General features: G+C 36.9%; 1 protein-coding gene across 1 annotated transcript in view; it reads left to right on the top strand.

The window, feature by feature from the left end:
* The window catches only part of ENPP1 (ectonucleotide pyrophosphatase/phosphodiesterase 1), a 73,384-nt gene that overhangs the window by 21,933 nt on the left and 27,723 nt on the right, over window positions 1-23,728 (top strand). Inside the window, exons 2-9 of the mRNA XM_045066349.1 lie at window positions 12,912-12,984; window positions 14,432-14,548; window positions 15,343-15,468; window positions 16,528-16,588; window positions 18,786-18,883; window positions 20,771-20,850; window positions 22,097-22,216; window positions 23,263-23,372. Coding sequence (XP_044922284.1) covers window positions 12,912-12,984; window positions 14,432-14,548; window positions 15,343-15,468; window positions 16,528-16,588; window positions 18,786-18,883; window positions 20,771-20,850; window positions 22,097-22,216; window positions 23,263-23,372 — 785 coding nt within the window. The remainder of the gene's footprint in view (window positions 1-12,911; window positions 12,985-14,431; window positions 14,549-15,342; window positions 15,469-16,527; window positions 16,589-18,785; window positions 18,884-20,770; window positions 20,851-22,096; window positions 22,217-23,262; window positions 23,373-23,728) is intronic.

The following is a 23,728-nucleotide window of genomic DNA, read 5'->3' as shown; positions in this document are numbered from 1 at the left end:
TGTGTTTTTTTTTTAATAGCACTCATTTTAAAGCCAGTATTTTCCCTTTCATGTTTGAGGAAAGTGCTATACTAGTATCTATGGGGTGGAGATTTTTTTCTTTTTTTTTTATCCGCAGTACTAGGAATCTCTCTGAGAAACAGTGCTATAGTTTTTGATGTTAGTTTGCTTGTAATAGAGGGGTTCTTGAAGTACTTCAACAGCTGGGTTTGAGCAGGTAGTAACAAGCTGTGCCTCATAGGCACAGATCTTTGCAGATCCAAAGGAACCACCAAATTGTTTCCCCTCTGTTATGTTGTCATTAGTCTTCTGATTGGTCCTTCTAGTTGCTCTTAGAAGCAATGGTTTGGTCACAGATAGCCTTGCCTACCATGACCCTACATATTTTTTAGGTTTTCCTGTCATTGTGTATGTGTGTGTGTGTGTGTGTATGCTTTAATAAATTGCTAGTTATTGCTTAAAACTTTTTAAATGACTTCTCTTTTGCTTTAACATCTGCTCCTCCTTTTGTCTACAAATTCTAGTCTTCAACCTGTACTAGTAATCTGATGATAAATATTACTACAATGACTTTTCTCTGATTCTTAATTGAGACCTGTTAATGAGATAGTAAAAAATATCACTATTTCCATAATTGCCAAATCCTACAAAATTGTGAGGATAAAGGACATTTTACTTAAGACAGTTACCATAATGGATATTCCCTGATATGGTACAAGCAAGCATTAATATTTCTTAAACTGAGTTTGATGAGCTTGACAATAGATAAAAGAGACAGAAATATAAAAGGTACATTTCTGGAAGCTATCATAAATCAGAAATAAAGTTTTGAAATCATAATTTCATTCTATATAGAAATTGTGCATATTTATTTATCTTATATGCTATGAATTGTTATAAATGTGTTACATATGTATTATGTTGTATGGAGTTAGAACAGTCTGTGAAAGACCTAGCTATTGTGTAATTTATGGTTTATTTCTCATAAATAAAGATATATGTAAGTTGATTTCACTTTATCTACCTTAAGCTATAAAGGTGGTCTCAAACTTGAAGTTTCTCTATCTTTGTTTTTGGCAGAAGCAAATATAAATCCTTTTTGGAAGAAAATACTTCCATCCCCGGCTTCTAAAGAATTCTGAAAATTTTCAACATCAATGAACAGAACACAGTTTAAAAAAACAACCTGGCACATAGAGGAAAATGGCACAGTGAACAAAACCCATCAGAAATATCCTACTTCAGAAGCAGGCACTTCAGATGGTATTGTTATAGATGCAGGTTATAAGACTCTTGGCTACTTTTGAAGAAAATATAGAAGTAATAGCGCTTGCGGGGCTCAAGTCAGTTAAGTGTCCAGCTCTTGATTTTGGCTCAAGTCATGATCTCAGGGTTGTGAGACTGAGCCCTGTAACAGGCTCTGTGCTGGGTTTGGAGCCTGCTTAAGATTCTCTCTCTCCATCTGCCTCCCCACCCCCCAAATAAAGAAATTTAAAAAAATTTAAAAATTAAAAAAAAAATCTTAGTAGTTGGGGAGGGTATGTGTTGAAATGAGTACTTGATATTATATAAGACTGATGAATCACAATCCTGTATCCCTGAAACAAATAATGCATCATATGGTAATTAGTTGAATTTAAATGAAAAAATAAAAATTCAATTATTAAAAAAAAAGAAAATATAGACAAAATAATAGTGAATTGGAGGAAGGGTAATTTCCTATGATCTTTCTTTTTGTGATACATGTTAGATGATGCTTTCTGAACTACTTTCCTGCTTACTAATCCTGTTTTTCACTGTGTGTCTTATGATGTGAATCCTTGGCACTGAATTTTGTTCATTTGTTTATTCCCATAAATTTTATTTGGTTCTTTAAAGACTTTCTAGGTCACTTTTTATAGTTTAATGTTTTCCCATTAATATCCATTTTTCCTTTAATGCATACTATTTGAAGAGATAACAGTTTTCTAGAACTGAGGAAAGATACCAATCCTCAGATTTAAGTAGCTCCTAAACTCTTAAGCAGAAAAAAAAAAAAAAAAAGAAATACATATCAGCAAATGACAGAATAACATTGCAGAATACGAAAGTAAAAATAAAAAGATTTTAAAGGTATTGGAAAAAGAGACATTTCCTTCAAAAATGTAACAGACAGCTGAATTCTCAGTAGCAATGATTAAAAGCATAAGGTAGTGTAACCATATCTTCACTGTGCTGAAGGAAGGTAATTGCAAAACTGCAATTATGTACCAAGAAGAAATATCTTTCAAGATTGAGAACAAAATAAAGACATGTATAAAGTAACAAATACTGAGAGGATCTGCCATCAGGAAAATTGTGAAAGAAATACTTCAGGCAGAAGGAAATACATTCCAGTTGATTCCAGATAAAAGGTGCAAAGGAAAATGTGTTAAAATGAATGAAGTCATAAATAGTTGGGTAAATCTAAATGAACTTATAAAACAACAATGACTTAAGGAATTTAAAAATTAGAATAAAAGTAATATTAAAGAAGAAGAAAGTCTGTAAAGCTATAACCTAAATAGCCATACTTGGGAAAAAACACAAAACAAAATAGAAATTAAACATAGGCTACTGAAGGAAAAAAAAAATAAAGATAAGACCAGAAATCAGTAAAATAAAAAAATAAACCAATAAAAGAGGAGACTGACAAAGCAAGAAATAGATTCTTTAAAAAGGAGTATTATTTCTGGTGAGCCTCATTAAGATAAAAAGGAAAGGAGGAATGGAAGAAGGACCATAAACAGAGCTACAGACACTGAAGAAATAACAAAAAACTATTATAAATCACTTTCTATCAATATATTTGAAAATGTATATAAAGTGAAAAAGTCCAAGAAGAAAAATAATTTATCAAAACTGGCTTAAGAAAAATTAGAAAATAAATAATTTTATAACCCATTAAGAGATTGATGCAGAAAATTAATAAAATTATACAGATCTTTCTAGGCCCAGAGAGCTTCACCAATGAATTCTATTAAACCTCCAAGGAAAAACTAACTCTGATCTTATACCTCTTTATTGCTCTTCTTTTTTTTTTTTTTTAAAGATTTTATGTATTTATTTGACAGAGAGAGATCACAAGTAGGCAGAGAGAGAGGGAAGCAGGCTCCCTGCTGAGCAGAGAGCCCGATGCGGGCCTCGATCCCAGGACCCTGAGACCATGATCTGAGCCGAAGGCAGCGGTCTAACCCACTGAGCCACCCAGGCGCCCTCTTTATTGCTCTTCTTAAATTTATTTATTTATTTGAATTTGTCACAGCTTAAAGATCTTTTTGTCATTCATGTTCTGGAGTTTTAAAATGCTGTGAATAAGTATGAGCCTCCTTTTATAATTCTGGAAGCTTGATATTAGTATCTTTGATTTGAAGATTTATGTATATCTTTTTTAATCCCACTGAGAATACTAATTAGGTGTTTGTTTCTAATATATTTTTCTCTTCCTCTCCCTTTTTTTTCCCCTTCGTGTTGATCTTATACTTTCTGTTTATCTTGTATTGTAGGGTGGTGAATGAGTAGTGAATCATGGCTGTTCACTGATAGTTAAGAATGACTGATTGGGGGGGTTCCTGTGGCTCAATTGGTTGTGTCCAACTTGATCTCAGCTCACATCATGATCTCAGGTGCTCCATGCTCAGCTCAGCCTGGAGTCTGCTTGAGATTCTTTCCCTTTGCCCCTTCTCTGTTCAGACACATTTGCTCGCTCTCTCTCTCTCAAATAAGTAAATACTTAAAAAAAAAAAAAGTAGGATTAGATAGGTTGAATGGAGGCAGAATTTGTTGATTGGAGTTTGCTTAGAGTAAAATGGACAGGGAGGAGCTTCTGGTTGGGTTGAAGATACCTAAATGCCAGGATAGGAAAACTTTACTCTGGGTCACTAATATCCATATCCTAGTGCCCTTAGTCCTCTGGCATATGGGTTCATTGTGGAAAATTTGGAAAATAAAAGTACCAAGAGGAAAAAAAAATCACTTGTGAGCCTATCAGGCAGAGATCAGACTATTTTTAAAAGATATGTCATGTATAATAGAAAGTTAGGACAACACTGCCCATTTTATTTTATTACTTGCAATATGTAGTCATTACTGTATTTTTCCCCATGCTGTAAAATTTCTTCTACATTATCATTGTTAATGACTATATAATATTCAATTACATAAATATATTTTCTTTAGCCATTTTCTGTGGAGATTGTGTATATGTCTATTTTTTCTTGTAAGTGGTGCTACATGTAAACATTTGTAATAAATATTTGTACATAAATTTTTATCTTAGGATAAGCTGCAAGACGTGTAATTTTTGAGCAAAAGAATATTAATATCTTAAGGTGTTCTTATACTCACAGTGCTTGGATCAGTTAAATGCTGTACTTTGTTAAGTGTGCAGACATGGATCTGTGGTGCTCTAATATACAGATTGTTGTTTACCTGGATCCCTTTTTCATTAACATGGATTGGAGAGCTGCTGTATAGATATAATTAAAAATACCAGTACCACCATCCCATGAAAAACAACATTTTGCTTTCTTTCTCACTCTAGTGTATCTTTTGGGTAGATTTTTTTAAACCATTGCATGGTCTTCAACGGCTGTTGAAAATAGATTGCTGCAGAAAAAATAAGGGGGAGGGGAAATGTTAATATACTAGTTTATGGCATTTCTTTTTACCAGCGTCTTAAAAAGAATACCCTGTAGTTTGCTTAAACATTGGTTATCTTGTCCCTGAATCTTCAATGGGCTCAAGTGCTCTTAGTGAGTTGGCTGTTCCTGGTAGGGACCATCATTTATTGAACACCTTTGTGTCACAGTCACCAATCTGGGCACTTTCTGTACTTTATGCCCAAAGCTTGTGCCAATTTTGAGAGGTAGGTATTATCACCTGTTTAGTGGTTTTTGAAAATAAAATTAAATGGCGATATGAAATGCTTCCAAGTCACACCATTTGTGGTTGTCTAGAAGTCACTGGAACACGAGCTTCATGAGAACACTGAAATCATTTTGTTCACTGGTGTAGTCCTAGCATTAGATCAATCTTCACATGTAGTAGTCTCTCAAGAAATATTTGTTGAATGCTGACAAAAATGAATTAAGAGAGGTGGGATTTGAACCATAGCCATTTTGAACCTAAAACTCTTTCTGCCAGGCAGAAATCAGTTTCTTCAGAGTTTTACTGTGAGGTTTGCCCCAGAGAGATGGACTTGGTCAGTGTTTGGTGTCTTCTTCCTCATTTTCATTTGTGCACTCATATAAATTGCTTTATGTAAAATGTCACTGTCATTTGAGAGAATCCTCAGTTAAGTCAAACATAACTAATAATACTGAGTGTGTAAAAGGCTAAGCAGAAGTTAGAACTATTTTTTTCAAAAGTTCCAAAATGCACTCTAGCAGTTGTTCTGAAGGATACTTTGAACTCTGTAATAGTTAAAAGTTCCTCAAGGATATGACATTTTCTCTGGTATCCCTTCAGATGCCCTGTGGAAGTTTCTGAGGATCTAATACTCAGTAGGAAAAAAAAATTTGCCTGAAGACTCAGTCTTGTATAAAACTGGGTTCTCACAAAGTTTTCCTCAGAGAGCTTGCAGCTATGCTTAAAAGTCAGAAGACTGATAAGCAATGTGATAGGTCAGCTAATCACCTTCACCTTGGATGAGCATTTACAGTCCATCTGTCATATGTGAATACAAGATCTATCAAATACCAGTATACCGTATCCTAAAAAAAAAAATGTTTTTCATTTATATTTATTGTAGGCATCATTTATATAGAATAGATATCAAGGCACTTAGATTGACCCTGTCAAGTCAGATGAAGAAAAGGGACAGGTTTATGGTTTTCTCTCAAATTTTGTTTAATGAAGTCACAGTTTGCTCATTTTCAGCTCAGCAATTATTGGTCGAATGCCTACTGTGTGCTGGGCACCATACTACACACAGAGAGTACAGAAATGAGTTAATTACCCCTCCCTGGAGCTCACAGTCTAGTCAGAGACAGACCCATCTCATGGAACATGGTGAAGGCTATAGTGCTTGGGAGTGAGGAGGATAGAGAGGACAGAGCATCTCCTGAAAAAGGAGAGGTGGGTGAGTCCAGGCTCTTACTTCACACTTGGACTCATACCAGAGCCTTCCACAACATTGCCAAAGGATTTTTCTAGAATTTTATAAATCCAGTCATATCACTTCCATGTTTAAATGCCCCAGCAGTTCCCCACTGACTGCCCCCCAGACTGTGGCCCCCTTCCAGCCACTCCCATGTTCCCCACTGCCCCCACTGCTTTACAGCCTGCTTGCCCAAGTTCAAATCCTGCCCCTGCGACTTGTCAGCTCTCTGCCGCTCAGTTTCCTTAAACTGGGTGAATGTCAATAATCTGCCTCAATGTTACTGTTAAGATGAAATGATTTGATCTAAAACCCTGAGAACAGTGCCTCCTGCATGGTACTGGAGAAGTGATGCTTATTACGCCATTCCTTCTGTCTCCTAGGCTGGTGGTAGTTTCTGGACCCCTCTGGCTTTGCACAAGGTGCCAATTGCACCCATTGTTGCTACCATGTGATTTAATTCTTAGGCTACTTCTCACCATTTCCTGTCTTTATCATCAATAAACTGGAGTTCTCAGCCTGATTAGATGGTAAACTCTGAGATTAGGAATTTCACCACAAATAATTTTTTGTTTTATTTTTGTGCTTCCCCACAGAACCTAAATACAGTGCATATTGCGGACACTCAAATACCTGTTTATTGACTGAGGGGGAAATCCCTTTCTCTCCAAGTCTCTTCTTGTGAAGTGTTTTCTGTTTTTTTATTTTTTGTCTTTTAAATCAATATTCTTTCCTTTTCTTCTCTCCACTGTGCTATTAGCATGTTAACATTTTTTTCATATTTCTGCTATAGCTCTTGTCCCATTCCATTGTAATCATTCATTTTCATGTTCCACCCTCCTTCTCCTGCTTCATTTATATTGCTTTCATTTGTCTCTCTGGCCTTTAGTAAAGGGACTGCATACAAGTAGACACTCATATATGAATGAATGCTCAATAAAGAATAATATCTGTTATATTAATGCCACTGTATTTGAGGGAATCTGAGAAAAATAAAATTGAGTGCTTTCTTTGAATCTATTTCTTTTGGTTAACTAAATGTCCAAGAAAGGCCTAATGATTTAAGTACCCCAACTAAACAAGCAGGAAACTCTCAAATAAATATCCTTCTAATGTAGAGGCAAAACATTCCAATAATTTACCTGTGTGTCTTGTAGCTCCATGTGTTCTAAGATAAAATGTTCTGTCTCTAATTTTTAAGAGAATATCAAAATATGAAAACTACCTAAATTGTTATAGAGGTAAAAATGAGTAGTGAATTTTGACATTGCTTTAAAAAAATTATTTATTTGAGAGAGAGAGCACACACACAAATGAAGAGTAGGGGAGGGACAAAGGGAGAAGCCGACTTCCTGTTCAGCAGGGATTCTCATTCTGGGTCTCTGTCCTAGAACCCTGAGATCATGACCTGAGCCAAAGGCAGATCCTTAACTACCTGAAGTCACAGTTGGCTGATATTCAGCTCAACAATTATTTGTCCAGCTGAGCCACCTGGGCGTCCCTGACATTGCTTTCTTAAACCACTTTGAGAAGAAATTAAAATTGAATTAGATTTCACCACTCTGAAATTTCCTATTAAAAACTCTTCTGATTGGGTATTGTATAACACAGTAGTAGGTGATCTAAGTTTCATCTTTTACGGATGTGATTGTAGATGGGAATTGATTGTCCCTATTGTCATATTTTTTGTTTCATTTCCATGCTTTTCATTATCTTATAAAAGATAAATTCAGGGGTGTCTGGGTGGCTCTGCACGTTAAGTATCGCCTTCGGCTCAGGTCATGATCTCATGGTCCTGGAATCAAGCCCTGTGGTAGGCTCCTGACTCAGCAGGGAGCCTGCTTCTCCCTCTCCTCCCCACTGGTGCTCTCTCTGACTCTCTCAGATAAATAAATAAGTAAATAAAATCCTTTTAAAAAGAAAAATCTAAGTAACATCTTTTAGCAATGAAGAGGTAATAAAAAAAAAATCATGCCCCATCAGCTTAACGGGAAGGTGGAGATTGCATATATCATGTGTGTTTTAAACCCATGCTTACCATTTACTTACTTATTTTGATTTGTATTTTGCGGGGCTTAACTCCCAACCTTGACATCCAAAGTCGGATGCTTAACTGACTGAGCCACCCAGGCGCTCCAATTGAGAATTTTGTGTATTTCATTTTTCTCTTTTTATTCACCTTTTATTGGTTTTCAGTAAAGTTTTGTAGTTTTCATCATCTAGGCTTTTAAGTTATTGGATTTATTTTTGATATATTTGGCTGCTAGAAGCAGTATTTTTTACAAAGTATTTCTGTTGGATGTTAACTGTGTGACACATAGTGACTGTTGAACGTTGATTTTTCCCTCACAGTCTAACTCACAGTCTGACTTGATCACCCACTTAGTTGTTGTTGTTCTTCTTCTCCTCCTTTTTTTTTAAGTTGCCTCTTTGCCCATCAGGGACCTTGAACTCACTGACCCAAGATCAGGAGGTGTGCACTAGCCAGGTGCTCCTCCCTAATGCTTGGGATTTAAATGCTTGCTTCCACCAGATCGTCCTGTAGCTTTCCTCAAGATGAGTCGTCACTGTAACGGAACCATTCACGCTTTCTGTTTTATGTTTAGTAAGAACTGTACAGTTGTTGGTAGTATATCTTCATGACTAAATTTCTTACAGCAGTGAGGGAATGTGTATTTTAAACAAATACATTTCAGAATATAAATAAAGTTCTCCTGTGATTTTTTTATTTGTTGGTATAAATTTAACTCTGATTATTAGCATAAGTAGTAGAACTTTTGGGTCTTCTTACTTCCAACAAGCATTTTATGCCAATTTCAGGTTTCTCCTTTTAGTTTCATCTCCATTCCAAGCTGTCCTACTTCTGAGAACCCAGACTCTAAAATTCCTTTTAGGCTCATAACTTCCATTCTTCCTCATTCCTTGCTCTCTTCCTCATTCCCACTCCCACACTTGCCTGATCCCCTGTCTTCTCCCAGTTCTCACATTTATGTCCCCATGGTCTCAACCCTGTTCAGCCTCTGCAGCCATAATTTGATTCTTGTCAGCTTTTCTGCTTAGTTTCCCCTGCCTTCCTTTCTCCCCACTCCATGTTATCTTTTTGTCCCATTCCTCCACTCCCAGGTTGGAAATTACAGGCTACCTGGACCATTTATAATTCATGATTTCAGGTTCAGCTGGGCTCCCAGAGCATGAAGGTCTTTGCAATCTTCTCTTGTTGACTCAGTCTTCTTTGCACCATGGATTTGCAACCATTCTTCACTTGGGATGTCTTATGCCCCTCGTTATAGGGCCCCAGCTAGACTTCTTCACTCCCAGGAGATATTCTTACTTGCCCAAGAAAATTGAGGATGTCCATCAGCAGTGGCTTCTAACTTCCTCTGGCTGTATCTCAGTTTTGTTGTTTGTTTGTATCTTCCTCTCAGCCTTCTTCTGACGTTGCCTATCTTTGAGGCTAACCTCCTGAGATGGTGTAGATTAAACGGACTTTCTAAGCCAGTTTCTTAAAATGAGCTTATTTCTTGATTTTTGTTTGTGTGTGTTTGTTGTGAAGACAGTTTTGAAATAAGCATCCTTGGACAATTCTCTTGTCCCTTGTGACAGTACAGATGACCCTAGATTGACATGATCCTGTGGCATGCTCACTTTCAGTTACCACAGTTTAATTCATGAACACCAGTCCCCCAACAACATGGTTCAAGTTTCAGTTACCAAGATTTATTGACTGTAAGGAGTTGCATTGAGTACAGTTTTCACTGCTAGCTTTTTCAGTCCACAAATCACCATGTAAATAACAGATGCATATGGCGGCCAGTGACCAACATGGCTTCTTCTAAAGTCTGTCAGTGATTGTTACTATGCATCCGTTGGTCATTCACAGACAGCAAAGCAAGTGGTTGTGTTGCTTCCTTGTCCGTGGGTGGTAAATGTACATGACATTTTATACAGATGGATGGTTGAAAGAGAAAATTAGCTGATGAAAGTAAAAATTCAGAAACGGAAAGAAAAGTGATAATGCCAGAAGTGAAATTCAGTTCACATGTAAATGGGGTTCTGGAAGAAAAAGCCAGCCATGGGAATGTTAACACTGCCTCTGTTCCACAGACTGTAGCTAGCTATGCAGCGAGAGGAGCTTAGTGGTGGTGAGTTTATGGATATAGAGAGGACTGTGGTCATGATGGAGAGGATGAGGATGTCCTAGAGCAAGGGACACTGGCATAAGAATTCATATTAAAGGGGGTCCCTGGGTGGCTCAGTGGGTTAAGCCTCTGCCTTTGGCTCAGGTCATGATGCCAGGGTCCTGGGATCTAGCCCCATATTAGGATCTCTGCTTGGCGGGGAGCCTGTTTCTCCCTCTCTGCCTACCTTTCTGCCTCTCTGCCTACTTGTGATCTCTCTCTCTCTCTCTCTCTGTCAAGTAAATAAATAAATAAATAAATAAAATCTTAGAAAAAAAAAAAAGAATTCATATTACAGGAACTCATGGAGATACTTCACATTATTAAAAGTCCAAAGGTTGAAATATGGAAAATTAAGCGTGGAAAGGAATGCGGTGGTTTGCCAAGGCCTGGAAAAGATACTTACTCTGTATTGTAAGCTGTATGATGAGAAGATAAAGCACTGTTCAAACATTCTTCATAAGTTTATTATCATGAAAACTTTAATTCTCCATGTTTTAAATTATAGTATACTAAATACAATGAGTTTTACAATTTTTTCATTTCCCTATATGTTCATCACCGACAGAAAGAGTTTTTAGTGTTTTTGATAGAGACTTAAAAATTACCTTTCATATGTTTGTGCCTGCTTATACCACCATCGAAGGTTTAGGGGAATCTGTTAGTGCTCTGCTAGTACCTTGTTCTGTTTGCAAATGTTTACTTGTTTGTCCAACCTCTTCCTCTGGTGACTCCCTATTTCAGTGGATATACATACACTTAGGTTTTTGATTTCCTAGGGGAAAGACTTCACCTAGACCCTGTTGTGTTTGAGGCCCACTTTATATCCTTTTTTTTTTTTTTTTAAAGATTTTATTTGTCAGAAAGAGAGAGCAAGCACAGATATGGGAGAGGCAGGCAGAGGGAGAAGCAGCATCCCTGCTGAGCAAGGAGTCTGATATGGGACTCTATCCCAGGACCCTGGGATCATGACCTGAGCCAAAGGCAGGCACTGAACTGACCAAGCCACCCAGGTGCCTGAGACCCACTATATTCTTGCTCCCTCTTCCTTCACCCTCATTTTCTTCTGAAATAAGTCAGACCTGCCAATTCAGTTTACTTATTATTTCCTTTCTCTTTAGCTCTTGCAGTCACTTGACATTAGGCACCTCAAGGACAAAGGTCATGTCTGTTTTATTACTGAGTATCCAGTACTTAACCTGGCAACTGCCATATATAGTTAAACTTGGTGTCCCATTTGGGGGAGCGAGTTCATAAAAGCCTGCACCCACCATCCACCTTGTCCCATTTACCCATTCCTCTGGTCTCTGTTATCTCTTTAGCTTGGCTTTGGGGAAACACCACTCCACCTGTCACTACATTCATTCCCCTTTGCATATTCTTTGTTCTCGCCAAAGTAGGCTGCTCGCTGTTCATTTGTTGCCTTCCATTTCTTCCTTCAGAACGGTCCTGATGCTGTCCTTACTCCTACAAGTGTTCTCTATCAGATCATCTATCATCTCATACCATCATCTCCCCCTTTCAGAGTCCTGGCTAAAGCTTTTCTCCCTGAAGCCTTCTCTGATCTCATTCTCTCCAACCACTGCAACCTTTCTCCTTCTTTAAACAACTGTGGAATGGGAGCTGCTCCTAGTACCTGCCAAATATGAGCCATTTATGCTTTCATATTTATGTTTTCCCGAACAGATAGAAGCTCCCTGAGGCATTTCTTCCTCTTTCCTGTGCATAATTCAGGCTTTACACATAGTTGGTACTGAATGCGTGGTTTGTTGGATTTTCCTGCTAAGTGAGATTCCAGAGATCTGTCAAGGAAACTGCATGCTGCTAAAAATATAGAGGGTTGTTCTATGGATTATTATTATTATTATTATTATTCTTGCTCCTTTTCTAATTCTCAAGTAAAAATTCTTTCTGGTATATCTGTCTATCTTAAAATGCCAAAGGCCCCAAGAGTGGAGAATGAGAAAGAGGCAAAATGTTAGAGCTGAAAAGATTTTTAGAGATCCATGTAGTCTAGCCCTTTACTTGTATAGGGGAGTAATCTGATGTCTAGAGCATGTTCGTGATCTCCCCCAAGTTACACAACCAGTGTGTGGTAACGTTTGGGCCCACAGTGCAGGTGCCTAGTCCTGTCTAGTAGTGCCTGTTCCCACAAGCTGCTGTGGGGCATGGGGCATGTTAGGATATTGTTTAGGTTTGTGTAGTTAAATTATGTAAAAGAGGCATCTACTAGTCTCATATTGCCTTTTGTGGATTAACAAATAAGAAAGAATGAAGAAAAAATGAAGAATTAAGAAAGAATTAAGAAAATGAACCTCTAAATAGATTGTTTTCCTCTCTCCTTCCCTTAATTATTTCCAAATTCTGACTGGATTCATTTGCATTCACTGGGAAGTTTCTGGAAGCATTCATCTTCGATGGCATAGATTTGTTTGCTAACACTTAAGTAAACTTTTTCTTGAAGTATAACATACATAAAGAAAAATGCACAAAGCCTAGGTGTGGAGTTTGAATTTTCACAAAGCACATCAAGAAACAGCAGCACCAGCAACTTCAGAAACATTTGATGAAATAAAAGGGTTTGAAGCCATATAATTTTTTTTTTCTCTCTGCAGGTATTGTCAGTCTGTGTGTTAACAACAATCCTTGGTTGTATATTTGGGTTGAAACCAAGCTGTGCCAAAGAAGGTAATTACTACAGTAATTCACATGTACACACACTTGTGTGTATGTGTGTTGCTATTTAGACTTCTTCAGAATATGATTGAGAAAAGCATTATATCCTAATCTGTGGGTGGTCCGTAGTTATGGCAGACCTGATGCTGGTTTGAGCCTTCTTGAAGCTCTTTCATTGAATCGGCCATATAAAATTTTACCTATTTGCAGAACTGCATCCTAAAACAACAAAGACGGGCTTGGACCAAAAAAGTCAATCAAACAAAGAGAAAACCCCAAAACAACAAAAAAAAAAATTCAAACAAACAAGCAAATAATGGCCTAAAGATTCTGGTGCTGGGCCCCTGGAGCCTTCTCCCTGCCTCTCCAGGGACTCCTAGGACACTCTTTCCCCAGGGAGTTAGTCTCTGAAGCAGTCCTGGCGGGGTTACTAGGTAACCATTCAGTGTCACTGGGCAACCCGAAACTTACTGTTACGTGTCCTCACTGCTTTTAAAATCGTGGGATTTGGTGGTCAGGAGATAGGATTACTGCTTTTTTTCTGTTGGATTTGTATTATCTTACAAGTGGATTTTAGTAATCTAATGAAAACCTAGCTTTTTCCAAGTATGTAGTAAACAGTTACAACATAAAATTACTGTTTTTAATAAAAAATCCGTTTTAACAGAAACTTGCTAGTACCAACTATAGCCCAGCATCTTGTGGGCTGCTGGGACACAGTATGCACAGTATACACAGTATACTGGTCTTTGTCCTTAGGAAGCTGGGAGTCTAGTGTGAGACCAGGCTATTAACCAAATGCCCTAGTTCAGATGGAAGGAAGTGACGGGGGTGGGGGAGGGTGGGGAAAGAACAAGGTTTTATAAAAACTTAAAAAAAGGAAATCATACCTTGACTTGGGGAGTTCATGCATTAGGCTGTGCCTAAAGGCTAAATGGGTGTTTTAGGTGATGGGGAGGGTCACTCCAGCAGAAAGCTCACATAGGGACATTACATTACTTCTTTTATAAACCAAGACTGGGGATGGGGTATGTCCGGCATTCTTTCTCTTTCTGAAATATTCAGAGAATCGTTTTTAAAATCTTAACCTCACATACAAAATTTTAGAGAACGTTATTGCTGTCTAAGCCAATCTTTTCTGAGCCTAAAACATTCAGCGCAAGTCCTCCTTCTGACTTTTCTTTACCGTGCCGTAAGGATTTAAGTCTTATAAGCCCCAGTCGGGTTTGTAATCAGTTTTAAAAGTTCTATTTCTCTATGACAAGAGATAAAATCAAAATTCTGTGCCTTTTCTTTGTGCCACTTTCTGTGTGTATTTCTGAAAAGATTCTTGGATGCCTTTATTTCACCATCCGTGTTCTGTCAAGTAGGATTTGAATCTATCTATCTTAAGTCTGTCAGTTGATTGCTTTGTGATTCTGTGATCTGAAAGCTCTAATGCAGTATTCACTATTTTTAGTTAAAAGTTGCAAAGGTCGTTGCTTTGAGAGAACATTTGGGAATTGCCGCTGTGATGTTGCTTGCGTTGATCTTGGAAACTGCTGTCTGGATTACCAGGAGACATGTATAGAACCAGGTAAATAAAAATATGCAGGGAAAAAGAAGGGGCCATGGACATTAGTAAAAGATCAGACATAAGTTCTGCATCTTTTAGGTATGGGATTTATCTAACTCACTCGAGATTTGTAAAATTTTGGCTTTTGTATTTCCTTAGAGAAAAAAAATTACAAGTTTTGCCCTTTATGGCTAGCCAAACCATGCCTCGTTTTAACGTATGCTGAAACCAGTATAATCTAATTTGCACTTAAACTAACGGCAAAAGTCTGCTTGAAATATATGAATATTTTCAATGTGGGCTCATTAAAACAAGAGTTCTTATACATCTACTTCTTTTTATTGAAGTGTAGCGTTGACACAGAATGTTACATTAGTTTCAGTGTACTTACATGTCTATTTACACTTCAAAATAAAATAATCAGAATATGGAAATGTTCTCAGTTTGATTTGGATTTCTCTACATATGGCTTGCATATTTAATATTTAAATGATAACGGGTTAGATTCAGATTAAATTTTGAGAACCCTGAAGATGTTTGGAGGAAAAAGCCTGAATTATATGATAATAATGTTTGTCCATGTTTTAAAATGATGAAATTCTGTTCTTTTTAGCAACATAATAGCATTTGTTTCTTGCATGTTTTCTGTCTGTTAGTTCAGCTCGACCAGTGCAGTGGCAGGCTCTGTGAAGAACTACGAATTATGAAAGTGTTCATGGTGTCTTGTGGATCCTGCTCCAGAAGAGAGCAAGTCTGGGTCCATGTCAGATGTGTTGAATTGGGACTGTAACGTGTATTTTGTTGTTTGTTTCTAGAACGTATATGGACTTGCAGCAAATTCAGATGTGGTGAAAAAAGGTTGTCCAGAAGCCTTTGCTCCTGTTCCGATGACTGCAGGGACAAGGGCGACTGCTGTATCAACTATAGCGCCGTGTGCCGAGGTCAGCTCTCTACATATCCATCTTGTTCCACGGCAGCTCGCCATCCTCCTCGGTGGTGGTGGGGTTTTGCAGAGGGGTCATTTTTACACTATGAGTCTTACCTAGGGATCAACTATGTTGGCTGAGAAAATACTTAAAAAAACATTTTACCAAGGGAAGATTCAAACACATCTGAGTAAAGAAAGTACACAGTGAATTTTGTACCCATCCGTCGGGTAAAGAATTACTACTATCTACGCCCAGCAAATCATGTTCTAGCCATAGTCACTCCCTCTCCTGCTACCGCCCCCTTCATGTTATTTTGACATCAGCTCCATATTTCATGCTGCCTTGTGGAAAGATGTCTTTTGCTGTCCTGGCTGACTTCGGTGTCCCAGGTGCCCTCATAGTGAATGAAGACAGTGTCTGCCACGTGTTAAAAGAATAGATGTGAAATTACAGCCCAGGGTCATAGGATATTATGTAAACTGATGATATGCTGATGTTTTGTCCCAGGGTTCTTTGCAATTGATATGAGAGGAACTATGATATCGAGGATTTAGTACTAGAAGATGTTGTTGGGTGGATAAAAGGAGGCTTGTAGGGGCACCTGGGTTGCTGGCTCAGTGGGTTAAGCCTCTGCCTTCGGCTCAGGTCATGATCTCAAGGTCCTGGAATCGAGCCCCACATTGGGCTCTCTGCTCAGCAAGGAGCCTGTGATCTCTCTCTGTCAAATAAATAAATAAAATCTTAAAAAAAAAAAAGGAGGCTTGTAAATTTTGCCTGAAAATATTAACAACTAAAGAGTGAAAAAGATGCCTCTCGGTTCTCGCAAATACAGTAATGTGTTTTAGTCTTACAATTACACATTTTTTTTCTTTCTGATATAAACTAACTCTTACTATGAAAGAGTGTAACTTCCTGTATTTGTTGTATTTTCCTAGAATCATGCCCCATATTATGTATATATCTGTAGACATTTTCGTTTTGTTTTGGACCCTTTCATAATGTCTCCCAGCATCACAATCATTGGTACTCTTCAGTGTGTTCAACTTGTCTTATTTCTTGAAAATATTTTAGGAGAGAAAAGTTGGGTAGAAGAAACATGTGAGAACATTAATGAGCCAGAGTGTCCAGCAGGGTAAGATGATGTTCTGAAATACTATTTTTCTGAGGTACTATTTCTTTTTCTCTTTCCAAATTGAAAAGATAAAAATAATAACCAGTCCTTGGTTCATTAAATGGTATTTTTAGTCAGGCCTTGTGTTGGGCACCAGTGGTGTAGTTAATTATGGAATGTCTTCCTCTTCCAGAAGCTAACAGAAAAAAGAGAGATTATTGACTATTTAGTCTGTAGTGTTCATGAGCAGTGGGTGGAAATCTTTTGTCTTTCTCCTCAGGAAGGAAGACCCTTTACTTCCATTTGTAGCTTTGAGAGTTAAATCTGTAGCAAATCACTTTACAGTTTTCTTTTAATTTTTTTTATATTTTGGTTCACTTATAAATTAGAGGGATAAGCAATGTATCTGTGAGAGAATGTTGCATAATTTTTACAATTCATTTTGGTTCTTTTTGCCCTTAAAGTATTTTTCACAGTACCTTATGTATGCTAGGCCATCAGAAAAATTTGTGTGCAATTCATGGGAGGGGGGATTTTATGAAGATGTTACATACATTTACCTCTGCTCCAATTGAGATCTCTTAGCTCATATAATTTGAATTATTCATCTTCAGAAATACATTTTTACCTTTTTAAAGTCATCATTTTTTTCCAAACTATTAAAATATTTAAAGCTGTGCTTTAGCTTATTTTTTTGTTGTATATAATTTATTTTTGCTTTATAGGATGTGTATTCTTTTTTTTTTGGATGAGAGAGTACTTTTTTGTTTAAAACAATAGTAGTAGCTGCAGCAAAAACTAAACCCAAACCAAAAATCACAGTAGAAGAGACTTTTTTCAAAGGGACCTCTCTTGTACGTTGTGCTGTCCTTTAAGTCCAAGATTTATTGGAAAATTTAGATTTAGTGAATTTTGAATCTTTCTTTTCCTTCTACATACTGATGAAGATTTTTCAGTTGTAATACTGATCCTTTTAGTGGAAATGTAACTGTTCCATTCTTTACAATGAGATCGTAATTAGGAACCTGTGTTATGATACTAGAAGTATTTACCTTGTAAATTTTATAATTTACAAAATTTACACTGGCACAATGAGTAGTTTATGTTTTATGTTGAGTGAATACAAATGATTTTATACAGTGATGGACCATTGAGACCCTATGCATCTGATTCTGGAATCTTCTAACTGAGCTATGGTGCAAACATGAGTTAGTGGAAATTACATACCAATTTTTTTTTCTTTTTCCTTTTGTGTTTGTGTGAGAGAGTAAGCTGAGGAGGAGGTAGAATTGAAAAAAGGCAAGGCAAAGTTAGGCATTTACTGTCAAATTTTAAATTACTCAGTAAACTTTAAGTGGGAAGTTCTTTTATGGTGAGCCTGTGATCCATAACTCTCCTCGTCCACCAGGTATTATTATAAGTTCAGAAGTTCTGAACCATGCCTGTTCTGGTTTGGCTGTATAACAGCTGCCCATAGTTGTTCTCCTTGACTGAGCGCGTCACTGTAAATGTTTCTCCTCCTTTGGATTTCCACACCACGTGCATTTTGTGTGTGTGTGTGTTTGTGTTTGCATGTGTGCACGCGCACATACCCTCATTGTTTATTCCTAGCTTTGGGTCATTTCCTTGTTGTTTATTTATTAAAAAGTAATGAATACATTTCAAACGTCTCTACTAAATAGTACTGTCTTTTCAATATAGTAAATTCAAAAACTAAATTTTATATATATAGTTTATGTGATATGAGCTACCATCTAGCAGATTCATATAGAGATGATATCAGAAAGTGATTGTTCAGGAAAAAACTTACTGGAAACAGAAACGTAATTTAGAGAATGCTATTTATTAGCATTCTGCAAACTGGGAAAATATTATTATATTTTAGTAGCATTTGGTCCAGCTTTTGGAATAAGCAGGGACTATGAATGCTAGTGTCCATACAATGGTTCAACATGGTCTGAGTGCTTGAGAAATCCTATTTGATGATATATGTTTATATCATACAGATAATGAAATGTAAAAGCATGTATATTGCATATCAATGTGAAATCTCCTTTATAAGGATGCTTGCTGAACATGTTAGTTTCTTTTAGATCACAGGCTGATCTAAGTGAGAAATCTTCATTGGACCTGTGCCAAGGGAGGAAAAGAACCTTCACTGGATGTGTGTCTTCCATCTGCTTTTTTAAACATTTTTTTTCCCTTTCTCATTATCCAGGTTTGAAATGCCTCCGACCCTCTTATTTTCCTTGGATGGCTTCAGGGCAGAATATTTACACACCTGGGGTGGCCTTCTTCCTGTTATTAGCAAACTAAGTGAGTAACTTCAGAGTTCACTATTGGGAGTGTCACTGTTTCAGTGAGATAGACTAGGGATGCGGGCTTTCTTTGGAAAAATACTGGCAGGATGTGTTTTACCAAACATCACTATGATGAAGTAGTTGAACCTGATGATAAGGAATTAGTCTCCAATATTATAATTACTTTGAAGCTGCCTTTTAAATACTTCTAAGGTAATACAGTTTATATACACACACACACACACACACACTATAGATACCTGTATGTATGTATGTATGTATGTATATATTTTTTCTTAGAATTTTGGATTCCTTTTGTGGAAAAATCATTTATTTGATATTTATTACATCTTAAAATGGAATTTTCAAAACTGTAAGTATTTCTGATATGATTCTAGTAGTGTAGAATATTTGCTAGTTATCCTATAGTATCATGTAGCATCCTTCCAATTTCTTTGCCTCATACAAGGCCTTAATTGAATGACTATTCTGTAAGTTATTGATGCAGTAGTAGAGTGGTCTTAATATTAATGCTCAAGTTTTAAATCACATTAAGCCCCAGTTATATGGGTATCACTTGTATCATCACTGAGAAAGGAAAAGAATTGCATATGGGCATAAAAACTGTAGAACTTTGCTCATTCTCAGTGATAAGAAGTTAAGTAGTTACAGTGTAATGTGAGGCTGAAATAGAAGTTAATACAGTGATTTTAGTGTTCTGGAATTCTAAAATATTACTTATTAGCCTTGAGTATATGAGATTAGTTTAAATATGAAAATCACTCTCAGTAATTACACATGTGCATTTATTTTACTTCTTTTATGATGAACCAAAATAATTTTGGGAAACTTTTAAAACATGTCTCTTTTTAATTTCTACCTAGAAGAGAATAATTTTTATAAGTAATCATTGACATGAAAAGAAATATTTAGCAAAAAAGCAGTCATGGTCAAGGAAGGCTCTATTCTTAGCAGTTAGGCCCACGGGCTTTGAGGCCTGAATCTGGTCCTTTGTGACCCTTAAGGGGTCTTTGTTTCCATGGCAGCAAAGATGGCATCCCGGATTCAGAATTAAGGAGTTGTGGGTACTATATGTGAAGTTTTTAAAGGAACCAGCACACAGTCAGCCTAAGCCCTAGCTTTGGATACTTAGGGGACATACCCTGTAATTCTGCACTGTTTGGAAGGCATTGAGATAGATAGACACTTGCTAATTTGAGGCACATTTTCAGCAGTGATTTATTGAAATGCTAGAATCATTAGTTTTTGTGGTTTTTTTTCTCAGTAGTAGAGGCTGGAGAAAAGGAGCATGACACCGTGAGTATAACACCAAGGCTAAATCCAGAGCAGTCTGGCTTCTGTGCTTTCTCCAGCATGAAGCCAGAAGATGCCTTTTGTCTTTAGAGTTGTGTTGAGTTTGTCCAGACATAGCTGGTTCTGGATTTTCACACTGGGACACTGTCCCCCTCAGCTGCTGCTTCAGCCTTGTTTTAATTTTGCAGATTTTGGCATCAGTGTAGGGTTTTCTTTTTTTTCTTTTTTTTTTTTTTTAAGTACCTCATATAACTTAGGTATATGACCATTAAGTAATATCGGACAGAGCTATAGTAGGTGTCATTATTGTACATGCTCCTTCTGGAACTTTATGTTATTGATAACATGGGATAATTCTTTCATTGGCTTAATTATTTTGTTCAATATTTTTTTGAGAAAAATTAACTCTTAACATTGAATTTGATTCTACAATGTTGCTTTATAATTAACTCTAAATTTTTATATGGTTATAAATCCCTCCGGGGTTATTTTTTTAAAGCTGTTTAGACTTATTTGGCAGGAAAGCTAGATGAAGTAAACAGATTGTCAGTTGCACTTAATAACAATCTTTAATTTGTTTCCCTTATAGAAAACTGTGGAACATACGCCAAAAACATGAGACCAGTATATCCAACAAAAACTTTTCCCAATCACTACAGCATTGTCACGGTAAGCTCCAAGTTCCAACTTTTGTATGTTCACAGAAGAGAGGTGTAAAAGTTGCATTTTTTGAACCAATAATTAGACATCAGATCACTTGTTTTCCAATATGTGATTAAGCGAGGAAACCTAGTCTTTGCCACTAATTGTGTTAATTTGGGGAAGGTCACTTTACCTTCTGGTCTCAGGTTTTCCATCTTGAAAAGAAGTGACTAAAGACTCTTCTTGGTTTCCTTTCAGTTTAAGATTCTCCAATTTTTGTGTCTTGTTTCTTCTTATGGTTTTGTAGCTTGCTCTATTTATACAAATTTGTCCTACATTTATGGGTTCTCAACTTGTCTTTTTGATCACCTTGATATATAAGTTTAAGCAATCCAGTTTGCCTGACTCTTCATAGGATTGCAGCCCTGTTTTTGTTTCAAAGTTTCCCAGTTTAATTGGAGTCCAAAAAAATAGTCAAATTCATTAGGCATTATGGTTGAAGCCCGGAAATTAATTCTTTAGCCTGTATTAATCACAAGTGTATGCTCAGACTCAACTAAATGTTTGTTCCACAGAAATGCTTTACTCAGCAATGCAAAAGGAAAATAGGACACTTTTTTTAAAAATTGGGGAGGCTGTAGGAGTGCCTGGATGGCTCAGTTGGTTAAGCATTTGACTCTTGATTTTGGCCCAGGTCGTGATCTCAGGGTTATGAAATCCGGGTCACGTTGGGCGCTGCTCCGCGTGGAGTCCGCCTGCCCCTCTCCCTCTGCTCCTCCCCCGCCACTTGCACACTGTCTTTCCCAAATAAATAAATACATAAAAATAAAATCTTTTTAAAAAATTGGGGAGGCTGCTTATTTATATAGCTCCTCATCCATACCATTCCTAACTTAATTTCTCCTGTTACATAATTTAAAACGCAAATACTATATTATAAAATCTTGAGTGGTTGGTTGTGTTTTGACAGTCACGTTGTTTTGTTCTTCTCTCCTTAAACTACGTTAAGTTTCTTGCAGCTTCAGTTACCTGTTTTCTCTTCGATGCTTTCATTCTTGAACTTTATTTCATGTTAAAAAACTGACAGCTTGAGGGTGGTTGGGTTATGGACAATGGGGAGGTATGTGCTATGGTAAGTGCTGTGAAGTGTGTAAACCTGGCGATTCACAGACCTGTACCCCTGGGGCTAATAATACATTATATGTCAATAAAAAATAAAAAATGAAAAAAAAACCCTCACAAGTTGCATAAATCCTGTTTTTCTATTTTTTAGGGACTTTATCCAGAATCCCATGGCATAATTGACAATAAAATATATGATCCCAAAATTAACGCTTTCTTTGCACTTAAAAGTAAGGAGAAATTTAATCCTGCCTGGTACAAAGGAGAACCAGTGAGTTGTTTGTTTGTTTTAGCTACTAAAATAGTTTGTTTTTTAAAGTATTCTCATCTCTTTCAATCAGAGTAAAACAACAGATTCCCTGGAGCTTTTAATAACTTATGTCATTGATCCTGTCTGTGGCCATCCTTTTGTACATGAAAGGAATGCTGATAATCCTAAATCTTGTATCATTGTGCAGTGGGTGTAGTTTTATTTCATAGCCAGGTTGGGGAAATTCTGAACTTTTTTTCTTTTCTGCTTAATTCTACCTTCTTGTACCAGTAGTTTGTAGCCGTAGTCTGGGGGCCATATTTTGATCCATACAAAACTGTTACTGAAGGAGGTAAACTCTGACTTCATTTGTATATGCTGAGAAGATTCTTTCCGGCCATGATTTGTATGTGTTCTTTGTATTTTTAAAAAACCGCCACAAAAATTCTGTGGGGTCTTTTTGGATAGTCTCAATATTCCTCTTAGAAGGAAAAAAAAAGCATGATGTTTAATTTGCAGGGTATAAATTCATATTTTAGTGCTGATATTTGAAACTATGTGACTTTGGGCAAATTATTCTTTCAGTGGCTCAGTTTTCTTATATTTATACTGTAGATGATACTGTTATCTACCTCAGGGGGTTATTGTGAGGATTAACCACATTAATAATTGGGATGCTTCTGGGGATACTATTTAGAATTGTAATTGGCAGGAGGTGCTTAATATGTGTTAGTCACATAATAAAAATGTCAACACATAAAACACATGTGTGTTTGGGAATATTTTTTTCTTGCAAGGGGAGCCTGTTAAAATCAAAGGCTAGGGCTCTGAAAGTTGCAGAGGTTTCCAGCTGATGGCGTCTATATTTTTTAGGTTAAGTGCTCTCTATTTGGTTTCATGTTGCTGCTGTCCAGTGTCCTATTGATTATTCTGTAGTCTCACTGCTGAAGCTCCTTCACTTCAGAAATCCTGTAGCACTTGGGGGAAATGATGTCCCATGAACATATACTTGCCTAACAGATGCACAGTTGTATAGTTTTCTGACTTGGGTTCACTCTCTTCCCCAGATTTGGCTCACCACGAAATATCAAGGCCTGAGAAGTGGCACCTTTTTTTGGCCAGGATCAGATGTGAAAATTAATGGAATTCTCCCAGACATCTATAAAATATATAATGGGTATGTATACACGCACTTTTTTCAGAACAGCTCATTTGTTCTAAATCTCAGCTTCTCCTTTTTATCAAGTGCTAAGTTCTAGCATTTCTGTGATATGTTGGCTGAAACATGAGAACAGTCAGAATAAGAACTCTATCTCAGTTACCTTTTAGATGGAGGGTATGTAAGTTTTAGATAGATGGATGGACAGCAAAACTAGGCTGAGTTTTTTTTAGAGGTTTTCTAAGAAGTGCTGGTGCATGTTGGAGTTTGCATTCAGATCCTTGGGCAGGAATAAAATAGGAAGTTGTGGTGACTGTGGCTTTTTAAGAATCATGAGCAAGTGAGCTGTCCAAGAGGTACGCTTTATAGAATGT

This window comes from Mustela putorius, unplaced genomic scaffold (genome assembly GCF_011764305.1).
Source record: "Mustela putorius furo isolate JIRA1106 unplaced genomic scaffold, ASM1176430v1.1 tig00003863_pilon_pilon_pilon, whole genome shotgun sequence".
Taxonomy (NCBI): Eukaryota; Metazoa; Chordata; class Mammalia; order Carnivora; family Mustelidae; genus Mustela; species Mustela putorius.
This window is presented reverse-complemented; position numbering and strand designations above follow the sequence as displayed.